Source organism: Salminus brasiliensis, chromosome 11 (genome assembly GCF_030463535.1).
Source record: "Salminus brasiliensis chromosome 11, fSalBra1.hap2, whole genome shotgun sequence".
Taxonomy (NCBI): Eukaryota; Metazoa; Chordata; class Actinopteri; order Characiformes; family Bryconidae; genus Salminus; species Salminus brasiliensis.
This window is the reverse complement of record NC_132888.1, coordinates 7,451,173-7,471,080: the sequence shown is the minus strand read 5'-3', so window position 1 is coordinate 7,471,080 and position 19,908 is coordinate 7,451,173. Positions and strand designations below refer to the sequence as shown.

Here is a 19,908-nt window from a genome sequence, read left to right as displayed (position 1 = left end):
AAACTTTTGGACATACCGAGAAATCCACTTCTTCCTTAGTGTTTAAAATAGCGTCCCGCAGGAAGCCCTCATGCTCTGTGTATGTTTCCTCCTCTTAGAGGAGGCTGGTGAGCTCCCATAGGGGAGCAGATCGAGGAGACGCTCGGTGAACAGCTCATTTCTGATCATTTCGTGCCAATAAATGATGCATTCTTTCCATTTATGTAACTGATTTACAAAACCTGCTGTGGGTCAGGCTGAACTGGTCATAGCTGCTGAATCTGGTAGCATGTCAAGGAGAACTGGATTGGTGTTGTGCAGCTGCAGAACGGAGCATGATGCGCATGATGGCCTTCTTTTAGAGGCTCGCCTTCGGATGCTTGAGTTAAAAACGGCCCTCGGTTCAGTTCAGTAGCTCTTATATTGGCGTGTGCTTGACATTTTAGCATGTGCCGTCTCTGCTGTGCATGGAAAACCTTTTTAATTCTCAATAGAAGTAATTTTGGAGCATTTCTATTGGCCCATTTGTCATGAAGTTTGGTAAACAATAACACTCATGAGTTACTGTAATAAACTGTGTTTTTTTTTTTTTTTGGTAAAGTATTTGGACACATAAACAAACACACACTATAGAAAACTAGGGCCAGTGAACTCACACACACCCAGAGTGGTGGGCAGCCAACTCCAGTGCCCGGGGAGCAGAGAGCGTGAAAGGCCTTGCTCAAGGGCCCAACAGTGACAGCTTGCCAAGCCCAGGTTTCGAACCCACAACCCTGTCCTCAATAGCCCGGGGCTCTAACCGAGGATGGGGTAGACCTGTCTGCAATTCATAAGGAAATGTGCACCCGGTGTAAAAGGACAGCTGGTGTTTTCCAGTGACGTAGCAGAATGCTAAAACACAGATGCAAGCTGGTCTCCAGACAGTAGCAATTATTTTGTAAACGCCAGCTGGCCTGAGCATAAGCCCCTCCCCCTTTCTGCCCACTTTACTCTGACAGGCTCCACTGAGAGGCCTCGTTTTGTTGTTGACCAATCAATGAATTGTTACATCTTTAATAAATGGACTAGTAGAAATACTCCACAGTGAACCTCGTTGAGGTAAATCTTTGCTTTTGAACATGGTGCATTATCTTGCTGGAAGCAGCCACTAGAAGATGGGTAAATTGTGGTCAGGAAGGGATGCACACGGTCAGCAGTAATGCTTGACTGTGGCATTCGAACGATGATTCAAGCCTTACCAGGAGATTATTGGCTCTTGCTGCAGCAAAGGAGGGACGCACTATTAAAATAATTGATTTAAGATGAAATGTTGGAGGTTCAGGTGTCTGCAAACTTTTGGACACATATAGAAAAGCTTAGTTGTTCCTCAGCGTCTAAATTCGGGTTGAGGAATGGAAAAATGAACCCTGTTGCGGCTCACAGATGGTTGAAGGTCAGCATTTGGTACCAACTGCTTGAATCTTTGGACCCAACCTGCCTTGTGTCAGTAGTCCAGACTGGTCGAGGTGGTGTAAACTCTATTACACAACGTCCGTCCGCCTGGACTGCTGACCTGAGGCAGGTCGGGACCATGGATTCGAACCGTTGGTCCCCAATCCTGACCTTCAACCATCTGCAAGAAATCGAGATTCCTCAGGCCAGGCTACGTCCTTCCAGTCTTCAGCTATGCTGTGGTGGTGAGCCTGTGTCCACTGCAGCCTCAGCTTTCTGTGCTTGGCTGACCGAAGTGGAACCTGATCTGGTCTTCTGCTGTTGTAGCCCATCTTCCTCAGGGTTGGACGTGGTGTTCTGCATTTGGAGGAGCTTTTTTTAATGTTTATCTGACCAGTGTGACCATTCTCGGTTGACCTCTCTCATCAACAAGGTGTCTCCATCTGCAGAACTGCAGAACTGCCGCTCACTGGATGGGTTTTCTTTATTACAGCATTCAGAGAAAACTCTAGAGACTGCTGTGATGGAAATCTCAGAAGATCAGCAGTACTAGAAATACTCAGACCAGCATTTCTGAGACTAAGAATTATGCCACGCCCACAAATCACCAAGATCACATTTTTCTCCACTCTGATTAGTTGACGTGAGCATTATCTGAAGCTGCTGGCTCGTACCTGGTTCGTTTTTATAGACGATTGGATCAATGAAGTGCTTGGTTGTGTTGAATTGCATTGCATTGATCCCCGTTCAAGTTTTACCTTGACGACAGGGGTCTTCTCGAGTGTTGATTGGCATACGAGGCCCTTTATTCACCCTACATCGTTGAACGACCGTCCAGTGCAATAGTACACACTGAATTACGTAACCGTCACCAGGTTCTGCTCCACTCCTCTGCTTGGTGTTGGTGCAAGTGCTGCAACCCCATCCCTTCTCCAACAATGAAGCATTGTATAATTCATTGGGAGCTCCCATTAATGCCTGGACCAGATGCATTTCTCAGAGTGAATGGCTTCATGGGGGTCTAATTATAGCCTCTCGTCTTGCTCCGTGCAGTTATTGAGAAGAGCAATTTCGTCAGCGGAGGGGAAATTCAGATGCTACCCAGCCTAGACACTGCTGTGAGGGGTGACATGCTGATTATGTAACACTCTCCATCCTCTGCTTCCCTCGGCGGATGTGTATTCTAAAAATAGCCCCCCACCCCGTAATGAGGGGCTGCTGGAGTTTGCGCTGGCACAGACATCCACACGATCTGTAGCGTCTCAAAATAGACTGGATTTGTGATATCGCCGCATTCAAACCCTGCGTTATCCTGACAATTCGCACCTAGATGGCTGTTGCGGAGAGAGATCCTGCTGCTCTTACAATCCGGCATGCCTCTCATGACACCTCTCCTGTTTGGGACTGATGGCAGGAGATAACTGCTCCCTGAATCTGTCTGTGATCTTCAGGGATATGTGGTCTGTTCCCTCAACGACAGTGGCGAACACTTTTGCCTCTAATCTGGCCTGATCGGTGTTCCAAACCCTCCTTCGTCTGAGCTTCCACGTGCCGTCTGAAGAAAGCAGGGCTGTACAACGTAGAAAGATACTTTTTGGTTTGAGGTTGTGGCAGTGAACGCACACACACACTCACTAGTGAATGGTGAAGTGAGAACACACACTCTGAGGGGTAGACGGTCCAACTCAGCACATGGAGAGGAGTCGAGGGGTTGGATGTCTCAAGATTGGGTGTCTCAAGGGTGCCTTCCTGCCTGTGCAGGGGATTGAACCAACAACCTTCCAAATTGTGATGTGAGCATCTCCAAAACATCAGGCTGGTCTTGTGGGGTGTTCCTGGAGTTCCTGCAGTTATCAGCACCTGCCAAACGTACTTCAAGGAAGGGCAACCGGTGAATTGGTGACAGGGTCATGAATGGATGGGGCTTACTGAGGTGAGAGGGAAGGCTAGCCCATCTGACTGTATCTAAAGGTCTGAAGGTGGTTTTAATGTTATGGCTGATGTAGGTGTACGTTCTGTGAATGCCGAAGAAACCTCTCTGATTGGTCAGAACCATCACAGCTCTACTGAACAGTCAGACTACAGCCACACAACCCAGTGCCAGGCTTCCTCCAGGAGGGTATAACGCCCCCAGCAGTAGAGCTGTGTTCTCCAGCGAGCTGGAGCTCTGTCCAGCACCTTTTGGAATGAGTTGAAGCGCCAGTAGCTGACCTCACTCGTGCTCTCCTGTATAAATGCAATGAAATCCTCCCAGCAATGGCCCTGATTTGTGTAGCCGGGTCAGAGCTGGGTGTGGTTTCTTCCAGTTCGATCATCTCTCATAAACTCCAGATATGTGGAGCATCATCACCGTTCATATCATAAGATCAGCACCCCTCTCAGCTGAAAATATCAGTAAAGGTCAAGTGCTGGAGAGTGGCACTGTTGTGAAATCAGTCATAAACTCCGGTCATGTTTATTCCAAGTGTGAATGTTTTGTATAGGATACTGTTTTAATACAGTAAAGTAATGCAAGAAATCTGAAAATGAGTCTGAGAGGAAAATAATCCTCATTTTAAAGCATTTTTGTGTGTACATTAATAACTGATGCAGAGTAGATTAAATAATATAATGTGATGGCATTTAAATGCATTATTCAATATTTTGAGAACCACACAAATTGACATCAAATTACACAGTCGTTAATTTTCTCTTTACAGGAATTCTCTGCTTTCTGACCCTAAATCTGTTCATTTTGGAATAAAATAATTTCAATTGGAATATAATGGATAGTATTTTAACTTTCAAAAGTCAGTAATATCACTTTTTTCCATGTTTACTAGATGAACTTTTTACTTTTTAACCGCCTTCTTAATGTATTTATGGAGTTCTTATTTTAGACCTGCCTTAATTGCATACACATATAAACATAACAATATACCCTTGCTATCCTATGAAAAGCATGTATCTCTAAAATAATGAGTTTACAGGAGAATGCTCAAATCTTCTTATCACTGAATGGAGCATTTCTATGAGTGTATTCATCCAGCACTATTTACACAGTGGACTGAGCAGCTACAGGGTCCAAACAATGGAGAGAAAACTACAATGGGACAGACAGATGACAGAACTAGAATTACTGTAATGTCTGAATGGATGTATAGGTGTGTGAATATTTGTGGACACCCCTTCTAATGAATGCATTAGCTACTTCAGGTTGCACCTGTTGCTGATACACACAGTTTGTCTAGTCCCTGTAGAGAAGTACTGCCAATAGAATATCTGCTCCAGACTCTCTGGAGCAGATCAGCATGAACCCATTGGCACCATGCTGCCTAATGCCAGGTGTGGACTAGAGGGGGGAAAAAGCCCCCCTGCATTGAGCTGTGGAGCAGTGGAACTACCTGTGCTCTCTGGAATGATGGTGGTGCTCCATCCGATACTTTTTGGATGAGTTGGGGTGGTGATCATCCAACATCCTGACCTCACTAACACTCTTGTTGCTGAATTCAATCAAATCCTCATAGCTGTGCTCCTCCAAAATCTAGTAGAAAGCCTTCTTCCCTGTAGAGACACTCCAACAAAAGCAGCATCAATTCTTCATGAAAACCGTTTGATTTAGGAAGAAATGATGAATGAGCAGGTGTCCCAATACTTTTGTCCAAACATGAATGACAGAAATTTCAAAAATTTCATAAAGCCTGACCATAATATATTGTTATACCTAGTTAAACTGTAGAACTTAGAGCCACTGTGTTTCCCTAACAGCAGTCCAGTTGAAGGCCGCATTGATTTGCTTGATGGACCAAACTTAAGAGAGATGCAAGGATGAGGATCAGCGTTAAAAGTGAGAGGATCTGCTTCTGAATGTGCAGCTCTTGCTAAGTAAGTAGCTCTACAGCTCAGCACAGCCGTCTCATCAGCGCGAACTGATTCACTCCTTCTATTATTGAAGGGAATGGTCCGTACAATTGGAGAGACGTTCTTCATTCTGACCTCCAGAGCGAGTCGTGCCGCCTTTTGCTTCTTTTTAAAGGAGAAGAACTCTGGTATTCACTTTGAGCCGTCTGGACGGCAGTGCAGTCAGTCAGGCTTTTAAAAATGGATCAGCAGCAGCAGCAGCAGCCAGCGTAGCCTCAGAGGCATGAAAACACTCTCTGCATTTCAATCGAGCTGGGCAGCCTGCAGTCGCTCGGGGAGAGCCACGCGTGGTCAAGGGGACCGCTGCTGCCGTTTCTGCCGGACTGCTGAGGTCCTGTATGTTACCATGTATGAGGGCTGTTCCTTAGCGAAGACCCTCAGCACTGTTTGTGGAGCGTGGTGTCGTCCTAGCTGGCAAGGTAAATGGACGTGCGCTGGGGGGGCGGGGGACGTGCCGAGCCTGTGTGTGTTATGGACTGTAGCACTGAGCTGCTATGAGAGAGATTGGCTCTGCAAGGACAGTGTGAGTGCGAACGAGACAGACTGCGGGAGGACTCTGTGTACTGTAGAGGACACGGGGGCACCAGACATGGGTGTAGACTGTACAGTGCTTCATTACCCCCCCCCCCTCCCTCATTATTCTGCTAATCATCTTAGTTAACTAATTAAATATGAATTACTTAATTAATAAAGGCAGAACCACGAGAACCCCAGGTACCATTGGATGCTCAGCACTTGGTTCTTTGCCTGGCTAAGGGGTTGTCCAGGTTCGTGGAAAGCTCAACGGCACCTAAAGGGGTCCGATGTTTTTATACAGCAACATGCTAAAGTTTGGGCACCCCTGGTCAAAATATGCTATTGTGGGTAGCTAGGCAACTAAGAAAATGACCTAATTAGCATATTAATGAAAGTTCAAGATGGCATTTCTATATTTTACAATTTCAAAATGACAAAAAAGGGAAAAGGCCCAAAGCGAAAGTTTGGGTACTCTGCATGGTCCATACTTGGTGACCCTGTAAATATTCCAGAGTCTTACCAGGTAGTGCTGCTGTCTTCTCAGTGTGTCCTCTCACTGGTTTGGCCAGGTTTGGCATTCTCAAGTCTTATTGAGGTTGCCCAGGAAGGAGATGGTACATGGTTGGCGTCGGCTAGTGCAGGCCCTTGGTTCTCCAACTGGCTTTCGTTTCTGTGTCACAGGAAAAAACTTAGTCACGAGGCCTATTTCCCATGGCAACCTGTATTACCTTAACTAGCAAAGGAGGTGATGAGCTGCTCTCCAGTATCAACAACACCATGTTCTCCTGAAGGTGTTTCTGTATTTTACCACCAGCTTTGTATAGGGCTTTTACTAGTGCTGCTGTCCTCTCATTGTGTCCTCTCTGCGCAACATGTAGCCGTTAGACCTAGGGTTTGGCCTTCTGAAGTCCAACCAGTAAGTAGTACTTTCCCTTTTTTGTGAGTTTAGCTCCAGTGTTTTCAAGGGAACAGACGATGACGAGGACATGGTGCAAGGCTAGCATCAGCTAGCATTAGCATTTAACCGACTGCAGACCCACATCCAGTTTGAGCTGCACTTCTGGGGACACTGGCACACTGGAAAAGCTGTGGTCACAAAGCCTGGTTCCTGTAGCAACCTGTATACCCATGACGAGCAGAGCCTGGAGGTGATGAGCTGCTCTCCAGTATCATCAACAGCATGTTCTTCTGAAGTTATCGCTGTGTGTTAGCGTTTCACCAGACTTTGACCAGGGCTTTCACTAGTGCTGCTGTCCTCTGGTTGTGTCCTCTCTGCGCAATGTGTAGCCTTTAGCTGTGCTCCCACTAGCTGTCGAGGGTTAGGCTTTCTCGAGTCTTACCAATAAATAAAAGGAAGAAAAAAAACAAAATTGATGATGATGATAAATGTATTATTATTATTATTATTATTATTATTATTATTATTATTCTGATGTGTGTTTTAGCTCCAGTTTGGTTCAGCTGAGGTAGTCCAGTTTGTTTTGAGGGCTTAGCATTTAGTCTAGTGCACATCTTGTTTGCTCCATTTGGCTTTGAGGGGATCAACAACACCATATTCTCCTGAAGTTGGCACTGCGTGTGACCGTTCCACCAGCTTTGCCTAGGGCTTTCACTGGTGGTCGGGTTTATGTAATGGGGGTGTAAATATAAGGAGTCAAGACTGTGATGTAACGGTTCTGGGGTTTTGGATTTGGCCCGTTTCCCAGTTCTGTTTTGGTTCTGCTGGAGGAACAACTCTTTCTTGACTTGTCATTCCACATGGACATGAACGGTCCGGAAAATATACGGATGGACAGAAGGTCGCGGCCTGAGCTCTCTGCTGCTGAGTGATCACGCTGTGACCGGCGGCGGTTGGCTGCCATTTCAGCATTGATCAATCTGAACCCTGCTGGAAGGATGCTGTTTGTCAAACTGGCACACTGTTGCAGTTGGATGGATGAGGAACTGTTTGTTCTGTCTCTCTCTCTCTCTCTCTCTCTCTTTCTCTCTCTCCCCCCCAAAGCAGTGAGGATGCTGTGTTGGGCTGATTTCTGAGCAGCATGGAGGAGGCTGCCAGCCAGCTGGAGAGGGACCATGTTCACAGCGTCTATGAGAGGATTGCACCCTTCTTTAACGACAGCCGCTACAAGGCCTGGCCCAGAGTCAAGCAGTTCCTACTCGAGCAGGAGCCGGGCAGCATTGTGGCTGATGTGGGTAAGGTGCCAGAAAAGACAATCGAGTAGAATTGAACCGATTGGAGTCGGCCATAATATATGTATATGTATGTATCTGTGTGTGTGTGTGTGTGTATATATAAATATATATGTGTGTGTGTTTTTATTATTATTTTTTTTTTTTTGTATACACATATTTATTATACATTACGTGTGTGTGTGTGTGTGAGCAACAACACCATGTAAGTGGCATATGTATATACAAATGATATGTATTAATACGGCCAGCCTGTAGAAGGATATAAAAGGGAAAACAACACCTGGATAGATCACATTTGCTAATGTCCAGGGGGAATAAGGTCGCCCCCCCTGTGCTAAGGTCATATAAGGTCCTCAGGATTTGCAACAGTAAATGTAAAAAATAGAGAGAAAAATGAAGGTGGTCAATTGTACAACAATCCAGCTATATCCTGGGACCCAGGATCTACCCACACTCCTGGGAGCCCAACCCTTGATCTGAGTGAGCACCCCCTGGTGCATCCCCTAATCGCTGCACCTCCCATCTGCTAGCCACACCTTTTCCACTAGCAGCCAGCAGAGGACACACACAGGGCCGTAACAGTATAATCTAGATTTTTGACCACATAATTTGTTGCTGCCTCAGTTTTCAGTCGATAAAACATGATGAGTGACTGAACTCCAGCGGAGTAATCAAACCGAGGGATGCAAAATGAGTCCAAGTCATATCTTCTGCTGTTCTACTGAATTTTATGGCCTGTTTAATTATATCTGCACTTGTTACAAAGCAAAACTGAAAAGTAGCAGAAAGGGGGAGGAGAGGAAACGATAAAACCAAAGAAAAGAGGAGAGGGAAAGAGAGGTGAGGAGGAGGAGGAAGAATAAGAAGAAAGGGGAGAGGAAAAGGCGTCAGGGCAACAGAGAAAAAGAAAGGAATAGAGAGAGCATAGATAATGAAGAAAAGAAGGGAGAGGAAGAGCTGAAAAAGAGGTGAGAAGAAGAAAGCAAAAGGGTGGGAAAGAAGATGAGGAGAATAGGTGAGGAAGAGAAGGGTAACAAGAAATGGAAGAGGGGAAAGAAGGAGGTGAGGAGGACGAGAAAAAGAGATTAGCAGTAAAAAATAAACAAAGGAAGGAACAGAAGCTGAGAAGAAAAGAGGGTGGGAAGAGAGGAAAGGTGGTAAGAGGAGGAAAAGGGAGGAGGAAAATAAGAGGATAGGAAGAGAGAGGAAAGAGAAAAAGGAATAGTGGAAAAGAGGTGAGCTGAAAAGAGAGGAAAGATGAAGGGAAAGATGATGGGACGAGAAGAAAAGTAAAGGGGGGGAGATTAGGGGGGTGTGAGAGGAAGAGAGAGGGGAAAGAGGAGGAGAAGAGGAAAGGGGGAGAAGATGGGGGGGGGGTCTGAGGGGAGAGGGGGAGAAAATGAGGGGGGTATGAGAGGAAGAGAGATGGGAAAGAGGAGGAGGAGGAGGAGGAGGAGGAGGGAAAGGACAGAGAATTAGAGAGAAAGTGAGGACGAGGGAGACAGGCATGGAAGACAAGAAAAGCTAGATGAGAAAAAGGGGAGAGTAAGAATGAGAACATTGAGACTTTCTGACTCTAATAACCGACTCTAATCCTCACACTTCTGTTTTCCGTCTCCACAGGATGTGGAAATGGTAAATACCTGCACATCAATGACCGCATCTTCAAGCTGGGCTGTGACGTGTGCCGGCCGCTGGTGGACTCGGCCTGGAGTCAGGGTCATGAGGTCCAGCTGTGTGATGGCCTGCGGCTGCCCTACAGAGACGGCTGCTTCGATGCTGTGCTCTCCATCGCAGGTCAGCTCGCTGTCCCTCCCCGCTGCCTCTTACAAAAATGAACCAATATTCAGCTTTGATATTCAGTACAAACCATGACCAGGTAATGCGTCTACTTACATTACGGAATTAGCTAGGGGAGGTAGTGGTGCAGATGTGGTCACGTTTGGTGGGGAGCAACATCAGCAAGCATGAGCAAGCCACCATACTGAAATTTCTATGTAATACTAGGTGGAAAAAGTGACCATATGCTCATAAAAGTATAGGGCCGACATCAAAAGCCAATCTGCTGAAAGGCAGAACCGATTGGAAACAGGCAGCACAGCTGGAATAGCTCTTTGGATCGGTTCAGGCTGGAAACTTGGTCAGGTAAAAGTCAAATAAGCAAATAATTCCTGTAAACACCGAGACAAAGCGAGCGAGATTTAAAAAAGAACAGACACTGATGGGCTTTTTCTTTAAAAGCCTCGATTTGGCAGTACAGCTTATATAAGTTATAATGCAGTATATAATGGAGATACAGTAAACACCCAATACTGATTCCCACAGAGATTAAATCAGATGTAAAACGTGTTGGAGTCACCAAAGACTCCACTTATTCATGTAGAAATCGAGAAATCGGTCCAATGAAAAGCCTCTATCTCCATTTTTGTCTGTTTAGTTTTTTGAGCCCTGTAGCTGCTCTGTACACTGTGTAAATAATTCTGGCCAGAGTTGTAGAATTGCTCACACTAAGAGTGAAGAGTTTGCTTAATGTGGGACAGTTACATTTTTTTTTATTTATTTAATGTAAATGCTTCTATTTCTACCTATATTTGGTATCCATATAGCTCTGCAAAAACCTCCTTTCTGCATGTAACCTAATAACGGGTCTAACGGTGTCCTGTGTTATCTTGGCTGGGCTGTGTCATCAGACCATTTCACTTCAATCTGCAGGATGTTCCAGTTATTAATCTGCACCGGGGCAGGTAATGTACTTTTGCCAGAGCAAGAGGTGGTGTGGAAAACAAGCAGTGTTACTAGGCTACAGGAGATTAGCAGTTCTCAGCGAGAGCCCGGCAGTGTATGCGCTGTCAGGCTGAGTGTGTCTGGGTCACCTGGCAACCTGAGGTCACCCCTCAGGGACAAGATCAATGTGGCCATTCAACAACACGGTCACAATTATCTGAGCAGGTACCCGAATGGGGGAGGACAAAGTGTGCATGGGGAGGTAGTGTTCTTCTTCTGATTGTGGATAATAAGCATTGTGAGGCGGTGAGTAGTGAGGAGCAGGCAGGATGGCCTTTAATGTGAGACGGGGGGGGGTGTTGACCCTGAGAGTGGCCCCACCCAGTGCTTTGAAATGGTGAGGACATGCTGTTCCATCTGTGGAGCAGTGGAAGAACTGTGTTTTCTGGAATGATGGTTGGTGCTCCATCCAATACTTTTTGGAAAAGTTGAGGAGCTGGGGATGAGCTGAAGGCAATCAAATCCTCACAGCAATGCTTCTCAAATCTAGTAGAAAGCCTTCTTCCCTAGACAGGATACAGTTACTCCAAAAAAGAGCATATTTTTAAATATAATCGATTACAAAATAAACAGTAAACGAGCAGGTGTCCCAATACTTTTGTCCATGTAGTCTGTGTGTATATATACAAATACATAGTTGCCTAATTCAGCCCAAAGATGTTTAGCCCCACCCATTCCTGCTGAAGTTCAAAGGAGTGTAATAATGATCCCAGGTTGCTTTTTGGGAGCCAATCAGGACAGAGCTCATTTACATACGTTTAAAAAAACAACAATAACAACTTGGTTACGGCTGGAAATGATTCCTATAAAAGAAAAAAAAATTTTAAGTTGTTTTTGACCCAGAAATCAACACATACGCTGTAAATCGACTCTGGGGCTGGGGGGCTGGGGGTTATCTGCTGGATAATATCTGCCTTGTTAAAAATCAGACCACCTCTTTTATTATAATCTTATTAAAAGAGTTGCAGATATGATGTTGGAACATTGACCATAACAGTGAGGGTTCAAGTCTTGCACTCCTGCTTTAGGTCACCCACTGTTCTGCATTATTAGGTGGGCATAAAGAGCATGGCTCTTGCCCAGTGTAGCTCTTTAATTCCAGCAGTGGGTGGCAGAGTGATCTCAGCAGTGAGGCTCCAGCCAACCACAACCCTCCCCTGGCTCAGACTTCAGCATTTCAGTAGAACTGTACGCCAAGAACCTCAATTTCATGCTTTAGAACCGGCCAAACCAGACATTTACTTTAGTTTCAAAACACACTTTGTGTGTGTGTGTGTGTGTGTGTGTGTGTGTGTGTGTGTGTGTGTGTGTGTGTGTGTGTGTGTGTGTGTGTGTGTGTGTGTCATTTGTTGCTTCTGACCTTAAAAGGGCCACTTTTTAATAACTAGATTTGAGCTGTAATGAAACCTCTTGGTTTCTTCTAAGCCACAGCCGGCTTCTCTGTAGTTAAAATGCCTATACCTACTGCCAATTTACCAAAGTACTGATTTAATAACTTCTCAATTTTCCCTTATTAATGTTTTGAACTCTTCCTGTTCAGTTTAGGACTGGAGCTACAAGGCTAATTTAGCAGGCACGTTATTGAAGCTTCTACCTTCTATGCCAGTAAGCATTATGCAAACTGCTTGCCAAAAGAAATGTCCTTAAGTCATCTTAAATAGACTTGCTTATGTGGTTGGCCTAGTGGTCTCCAGCCCTGCTCCTGGAGAGCTACCATCCCACACACTTTGGTTCCCACCCTAATCCACCCCACCTGACCCACCTAGCCTAATTACTGCCCCACAAAGTGCCCGATTGTGTAAATGGAGTGGGCTAGAGTTGAAACCTGCTGTCTGTAGCTGTCCTGTGTAATGTACTTATTGGCTGCATTACCCTTGTAGCTCCAGGGCAAAAGAAGCACATTTATGTAAATTGCATTTTTCAAGTGTGTCCAAGTCCAGTGATTTACTTATTAAATAACTGAATTAATGACCTGTATCACATCACACTATTCCACATCACTTTCTTCAGGTGGATCTATTTTCCGTGCATGGAAATGAATTCAATTAATTGGTTTATGCCTCCCAGAGGCTACAAATCAGGTGTTGCAGCTGTCCATTTGGACCATTTAATATAGTTAATTGATTCAAGTAAATTAGGCATGAGTTTATGTTTGAAAGCTTTTAAAAACAGGGAAGACTGAAAAAACTACCCAACTCTCAACTGAGAGAGGTTTCTGGACACGCAGCACAACTGATGACCAAGAACTTTTATTCTGATGAGTTTTTAATAAAAATGAGTGCACAGGGTATTCCTTTATGACAATGACCCTGAATGACCTTCACAACACTGAAAAAAGACCATTTATGAGTCAGAAATGACCTGTAATGTCGGCTTGCTCTAGTTTGCAGGGTCAGGTTGTGTGACTTGGAAAACCACAACATTTATTTATTTATTTATTTTTTCTTTGTTTATTTGACACGTGTGTGTGTGTGTGTGTGTGTGTGTGTGTGTGTGCGCCAGGAAAGCCAGGGCTTTCTTGGATGGCCAATAATGGATGCCTAGTAGATGCTGACCTAACATTGATCTGAATATGTATTCAATGCAACTGAACTCTGAAGTTAACTGAAGTTAAATCTAAATGGCTGTCTATTGAATGAAACCCTGCACCATAACCCAGCCTTTAGGGTTAGATTTAAGGTCTGGGTTAAAGTTAGGGTTATGGTTAAGTTGTAAGGTAGATTCAAGGTTAGGATCAGGGTTATTGATTCACATTTTACATTTACATTTAACGGTTAGCTGAATGTCAGGTAAGCAGTTACAAGACTGTATGCATGTCTGTATGTATGTAAAAAGTGTGTGTGGATGGTGTCAAACTACTTGGATGGCCTATTATTGCGGTCTATTGAAGGCAACACTGCACCTAACCCTAACCTTAAATCTACCCTAAATCCTAACCCTAACCTTAAATCTACCCTAAATCCTAACCCTAACCTTAAATCTACCCTAAATCCTAACCCCAACCTTAAATCTACCCTAAATCCTAACCCCAACCTTAAATCTACCCTAAATCCTAACCCCAACCTTAAATCTACCCTAAATCCTAACCTTAACCTTAAATCTACCCTAAATCCTAACCCCAACCCTAAATCTACCCTAAATCCTAACCTTAACCTTAAATCTACCCTAAATCCTAACCTTAACCTTAAATCTACCCTAAATCCTAACCCTAACCTTAAATCTACCCTAAATCCTAACCTTAACCTTGAATCTACTCTAAATCCTAATCTTACCCCAACCTTAAATCTACCCTAAATCCTAACCTTACCCCATCCTTAAATCTACCCTAAATCCTAACCCTAACCTTACTCTAACCTTGAATCTACCCTAAATCCTAACCTTAACCTTGAATCTACCCTAAATCCTAACCTTAACCTTGAATCTACCCTGAATCCTAACCTTGAATCTACCCTAAATCCTAACCTTACCTTAACCTTGAATCTACCCTAAATCCTAACCTTACCTTAACCTTAAATCTACCCTAAATCCTAACCTTACCCTAACCTTAAATCTACCCTAAATCCTAACCTTACCCTAACCTTAAATCTACCCTAAATCCTAACCCTAACCTTAAATCTACCCTAAATCCTAACCTTAACCTTAAATCTACCCTAAATCCTTACCCTAACCTTAAATCTACCCTAAATCCTAACCCTAACCTTAAATCTACCCTAAATCCTTACCCTAACCTTAAATCTACCATAAATCCTAACCTTACCCTAACCTTAAATCTACCCTAAATCCTTACCCTAACCTTAAATCTACCATAAATCCTAACCTTACCCTAACCTTAAATCTACCCTAAATCCTAACCCTAACCTTAAATCTACCATAAATCCTAACCTTACCCTAACCTTAAATCTACCCTAAATCCTAACCCTAACCTTAAATCTACCATAAATCCTAACCTTAACCTTAAATCTACCATAAATCCTAACCTTACCCTAAACCTTAAATCTACCCTAAATCCTAACCCCAACCTTAAATCAACCCTAAATCCTAACCCTAACCTTAAATCAACCCTAAATCCTAACCCTAACCTTAAATCTACCATAAATCCTAACCTTACCCTAAACCTTAAATCAACCCTAAATCCTAACCCTAACCTTAAATCAACCCTAAATCCTAACCCTAACCTTAAATCTACCATAAATCCTAACCTTACCCTAAACCTTAAATCAACCCTAAATCCTAACCCTAAACCTTAAATCAACCCTAAATCCTAACCCTAACCCTAGCATTAACCTAAACCTTAATTGGAACCCTAAAGGTTAAGGTTGAGGTTGGGTGCAGGGTTACAGTCAATAGACAGTCATTTACAGTTAGTTGAATATCATGTAAGCATCTACAAGGCTGGCTGGCTGTCTGTCTGTCTGTCTGTCTGTCTGTCTGTATGTATGTAATGATTTTGTATTCATGTGTGGTTTAACCATCTGACATTTTCTGGTGCACCATACTTGTCATATATCCTTATTGGTCTTTGACCTACTATAAAGTACATAATTGTCATAAGTGGCTCTCAATACAACACACAAGACACCTGTAGTGTGTAGTCACTGTACTCTCAACCACTTGTCTCCTCCACGTTTCATTAATGGCTGTGGGCTTTGTTTCCTTTCATTCACAGTCATTCACCACATGTCGACGAGGGAGCGTCGGATCCGAGCACTGAAAGAGATGGCGCGAACGCTGCGCATCGGAGGCCGCATCATGATCTACGTGTGGGCCATGGAGCAGAAGAGGCGCAAGTTCGAGAAGCAGGACATCTTCGTCCCCTGGAACCCCAACCCTCCCCTGTCGCCCAGAGGGCCCGGGAGGCGCAGGCGTCGGGGCAATGGGACCCAAAGTGTTAGTGACGCACACGACTCCGGTGACAAGCACAGGAATGTGAAAAGCACATCGTCAATGGCGGACGAGGAAGATCCGGGCAGCCCTGGTCAGCAGCGGAAGCAGAAGCTGTGGTTTTTCTCCAGGTCGCTGGACTCTGTGCTGGACTTTAGCAGCCTGACCATTTCCCGCTCTTCCTCCAGGGAGCTCGGTGCTTTCTGCAGCCCGATTGGAGAAACTAGAGGTGGGTAATAGGTAGTCAATAGACAATAGATCATTGTTATTGTGATAAATTATATCATCAACTTTAGTCATTTCAGTCATTTCCAATTCCCAGTAGCTGAAACTCCCCAAATCTTTCAAGGCCACCAATACTGTGAGAGTGAAAGCTTGCATGTCACATGAAGCCACTCAGCTGCATCTTTTGGAAGAGTTGCATCATTGAAGAGCTGAACTTATGTTTCTTTCATGCCAGCTAGCACCATTAGCCATGTTCCTAATGGACCTTTAAAGATTTAGTCTGTTGGCACGTTGTCCACTGCGGAGAAAACAGCTTCTGCTTTTAGCAGCAGCCCCACTAAAACTGCCGATATCCATGGGCCATTTTTGAATGACTTGATGATTCCTAGGGCGCTTTTACACCTGCATATTTAAAAAAATAATAATAATTGTGCGTATTGTTTGGGCAGGTTTGAATACAGTAACTACAGGAGGCGATTGAGCGTTGAGTTTGTGGTGAGAACGTGCTCTGACCTTGATCTGATCCAACTATCATCTGTACTCCACTAGTTTGAGCTAAACAGCCCATAGCCTGGTGTGCTTAGCATTTAACCTGGTATGTTCCCCAGATTATTACTACAAAAGCCATTTCTGCTGCTGCTCCATGTTAAACTGTACAGCATTTATGCCGTTTAGCTGACCCGTCCCAGACAGGTCTGACCAATAAGCAGAGAGAACAGTCTTATATGGTTTGTTGTGGCACGTTTTGGTGAGCTTGGATTTTTTTTCACTGTGTGAAAGTGAACCAAATTGAGGGGAAAATGCTCAAAATGTTTTAACTGGTTAACCGATTTGGACCAGAGCAAACCAACTACATATTTAGACGTTAACACCACTGCTGTCTCATGAAAGAGAAATGTCCTATGTGCATTAATAAGTACATTTTATTTATTTATTTGTTTATTTATTGCGACCCCCTTTATTGCAGACTGTTAACCAGAAATCCTTTCATTAAGTTTTTTTATGGACACTTAAATATTAAAATATCTCAGAATTTACATGCTGATTTATTATAACTTCAGTCTTGATGTTCTACTGCTTTCATTTTAGAATCATCTATATAGAATAATTCCTTCATTTCAACATTTCAGTTGTTTTTCTTTTATGTAGAAATGTACTGTAGGGGTTATTAATTATTGTAGTGGTAGAGGGAGAGCATATTAGATATATTAAAGCTTCCTGCACATGGCACCTATTTATTCTTCTTCTTCTTCTTCTTCTTCTTCTTATTATTATTATTATGTATTTTAAATAAATGTTTAAGGACAGTGATATTGCATTGTAGTCACACTGCACCCACAAAGACATCTCACTCACTCTACACTTGTTTTCACACCTATCCAGTGTCTTTATGTAAATAGTGATGTAAACATCTCAGATTATATATATATATATATATATATATATGTATGTATGTATGTATGTATGTATGTATATATGTGTGTATGTATGTGTGTATATATGTATGTATGTACATAGAGAGTGTGTGTACTGTTTACTACTGTAGGGACGATGCACTTACGTTTTTTCACTCACCTTTACAGCTGTGTAATGTGACGAAACAATAAACCTGATTTGATTTGATGTGATTGTTTCCATATCACCCACCCTTAGGTGAAACGGAGACCAGTGAAGGCACACGGCTTTCCCGAGGCCGGGGGCTCATCAGGCAGGTTTCCAGTTTCTTTTGCTCCTCCAGAACCAGCCTGGAAGAGGACGTCTTCGTCTCCGACCCACAAGACCAACTGCACAAAGTGGACAGCAACAACACCATGACCGGAAACGAGGCCGTCTCCGTCGCGCTCGTCCAAGACTGTTCGACTGTTGCCTTGCCGGACCTGGTGTCTTGTCCGCCTGCTCCCTCTGACAGCGTGGGTCTCCAGGAGATGGACGGCGGGGAGCTTGGACAGGATGGTGAGGATGCACAGCAGAGGCAAGAAAGTCCTGCATCTCTTCAGCAGAATGAGGAGCGGAGCAAAGAGAAGCTGAAAGAGTCGTGTCTGCGCTATTATCACGTCTTCAGGGAAGGGGAACTGACCCAGCTGATTGAAGAACATGTAGAGGAGCTTCATGTTCTGCACACCTGCCTGGATCATGCCAACTGGTGTGTGGTGGCTGAGAAGGTCCATGTGTGGCGGGTTTAAATTTTATTTATTGTTATTTATTTTAATGTGTTAAAAGGGTTTTTATATATATATGTATATAAGTGTCTAGATTTTTAGTATTTCCAGTGGAGGCTAAGGTCAGTCAGCTGTCTGAGAAATGGTCAGTGTCCATTCTAAAGCATGATAGCACAATGATGACTGGTTCCTTGTGTGGACTGGAACAGTATTACTGAATTTCTAATGGGTTGTTCTTCCTGCCAGCGGGAAAAGACGGCTATAAAATAATACTGTTATTATTATTTTTATCAGGTCTAAATTAACAGTGCTTTTGGTCTTAAAAAGTGTGTGTTTACTATAGGTCTATAGTTTAGTTTTACTGAGGTTTTATAGGAGTTTAACGGAATGGTTTAACAAATCTGATTTGCACAGTTTGCCCCTTGTAGCCAAATGGAAATGGAAATTTTTGGTGTGTTTTTATTTTTAACAAAAAATATGTGGCTAAAATAATAGAAATCTACATGAGATTTTATAGCTAAAGGTTCATAAAACACACATCCAGCTTTACTGTGATATTAGTAGCAGATGACATCAAATTAACACCTTTTTTCATTCATAAATAAAGATTACTGTAGAAAACCCTCACAAAATTAGCTCTCGACCAGCAAAGGGTATGCTTTCATCTGAGCTTGAGATTGGTGGCCCAGTGTGGTCATGCTGGTCATGCCAGTCAACCAGCTTGGACTTACAAACTGTTTGACTAGCTTGGCCAGGTTGATCATGCTTGTAGAGCAGCTAAACCATCAAACACAGACACACTAAATATGCCTTATGCTGGTCAAGAACTAAGCTGGCCCTACCCGAGTCTGTGAGGGCACAATTAGCTGTGCTCAGGTGAGTAGATGACGCTCTCTTCCCTCGCCACTCTTAACTGATGTTAGCCGGCACAGGCGTCTGTTGGCTGGTGTGGTGGAGCTGGGGACCTGGCGCTTTCCTCTGAGCGTGTCAGCTGCCCAGTGATGCCTATTGGGAGGCACTCGAAAAGAGGTGGTGGCTGGTTAACGCATATTCACATGTATGTGTTCAGAGGTCTGTACCCTCCTAGTGGTGGAAGCATTGCTAGTGCTGGGGGGAGCTTCTATAAGGTGGGTTAATTGGGAGAAGTAGTTATTTTAACCATTTTGTTTATAGTTACATTTTATTATTAGTATTTTTTTATATCTGGCCCCAGTTTGCAATTCATACACCTGAATTAAAGGGAAAATTGTGTACGTCTGTTTTTTGGTGAACCATTCCTTTAAGAAATGTATTAATATATTAATATAATATGTATTAATATATGGCACTGAGTTTTATGGCAATTATGTGACTCTTAGCTGTGTTCAGCAACGCCTGTCTGAAACTGAGAACATTGCACATTGTTGTACTGAACCAAACAATGCAAGCACATAACTAGCATTTAAATAGTGAATGCATTCTCCTCAGGAGTCGGTATTTCTTGTGTACGTGTGTGTGTGGTTTTGGTGTCTTGTGGTTTACGCTTAAGCTATAAACTGCTGTGTTGTTGTCAGACGCTGAACCGTTCACCCGAGGTGAGCTGCCGGTGGTCATGTTGCTGCTTGTGGGATCTGGGTAGTTTGCACATGAATTCCCATCTTCAAAACTTGAATAATTCTGTCTGGCTGCTGGTGTTTGATGGACGTTTTACATATTAATGCAGATTTCCTGTGTCTACTTACTGTGCTACGCCAAGGATCTTTTTAATTTCATTTTTCCTTCCTTTTTTTAAAACTCGAACCCTGTTCCGTTTCATTAAACTGTGTGTTCTGACTGTCGAATAAATAGTCTATTTTATTCT

At 43.6% G+C, this 19,908-nt stretch overlaps 1 protein-coding gene across 5 annotated transcripts in view; it reads left to right on the top strand.

Moving 5' to 3' along the window:
- trmt9b (tRNA methyltransferase 9B) overlaps window positions 1-19,876 on the top strand; it is a 22,972-nt gene extending 3,096 nt beyond the window's left edge. For 2 of the 5 annotated variants that reach the window (XM_072691532.1, XM_072691528.1), the window contains exons 2-5: window positions 7,829-8,019; window positions 9,643-9,816; window positions 15,470-15,913; window positions 17,563-19,876. In XM_072691532.1, coding sequence (XP_072547633.1) covers window positions 7,866-8,019; window positions 9,643-9,816; window positions 15,470-15,913; window positions 17,563-18,092 — 1,302 coding nt within the window. In that variant the 5' untranslated portion in view covers window positions 7,829-7,865 and the 3' untranslated portion in view covers window positions 18,093-19,876. Of the gene's footprint in view, window positions 1-5,675; window positions 5,730-7,828; window positions 8,020-9,642; window positions 9,817-15,469; window positions 15,914-17,562 lie in introns of those variants that run through there. The other 3 variants (XM_072691533.1, XM_072691530.1, XM_072691529.1) reach the window with 3 other exon arrangements.
- Window positions 19,877-19,908: the final 32 nt, after the last annotated feature.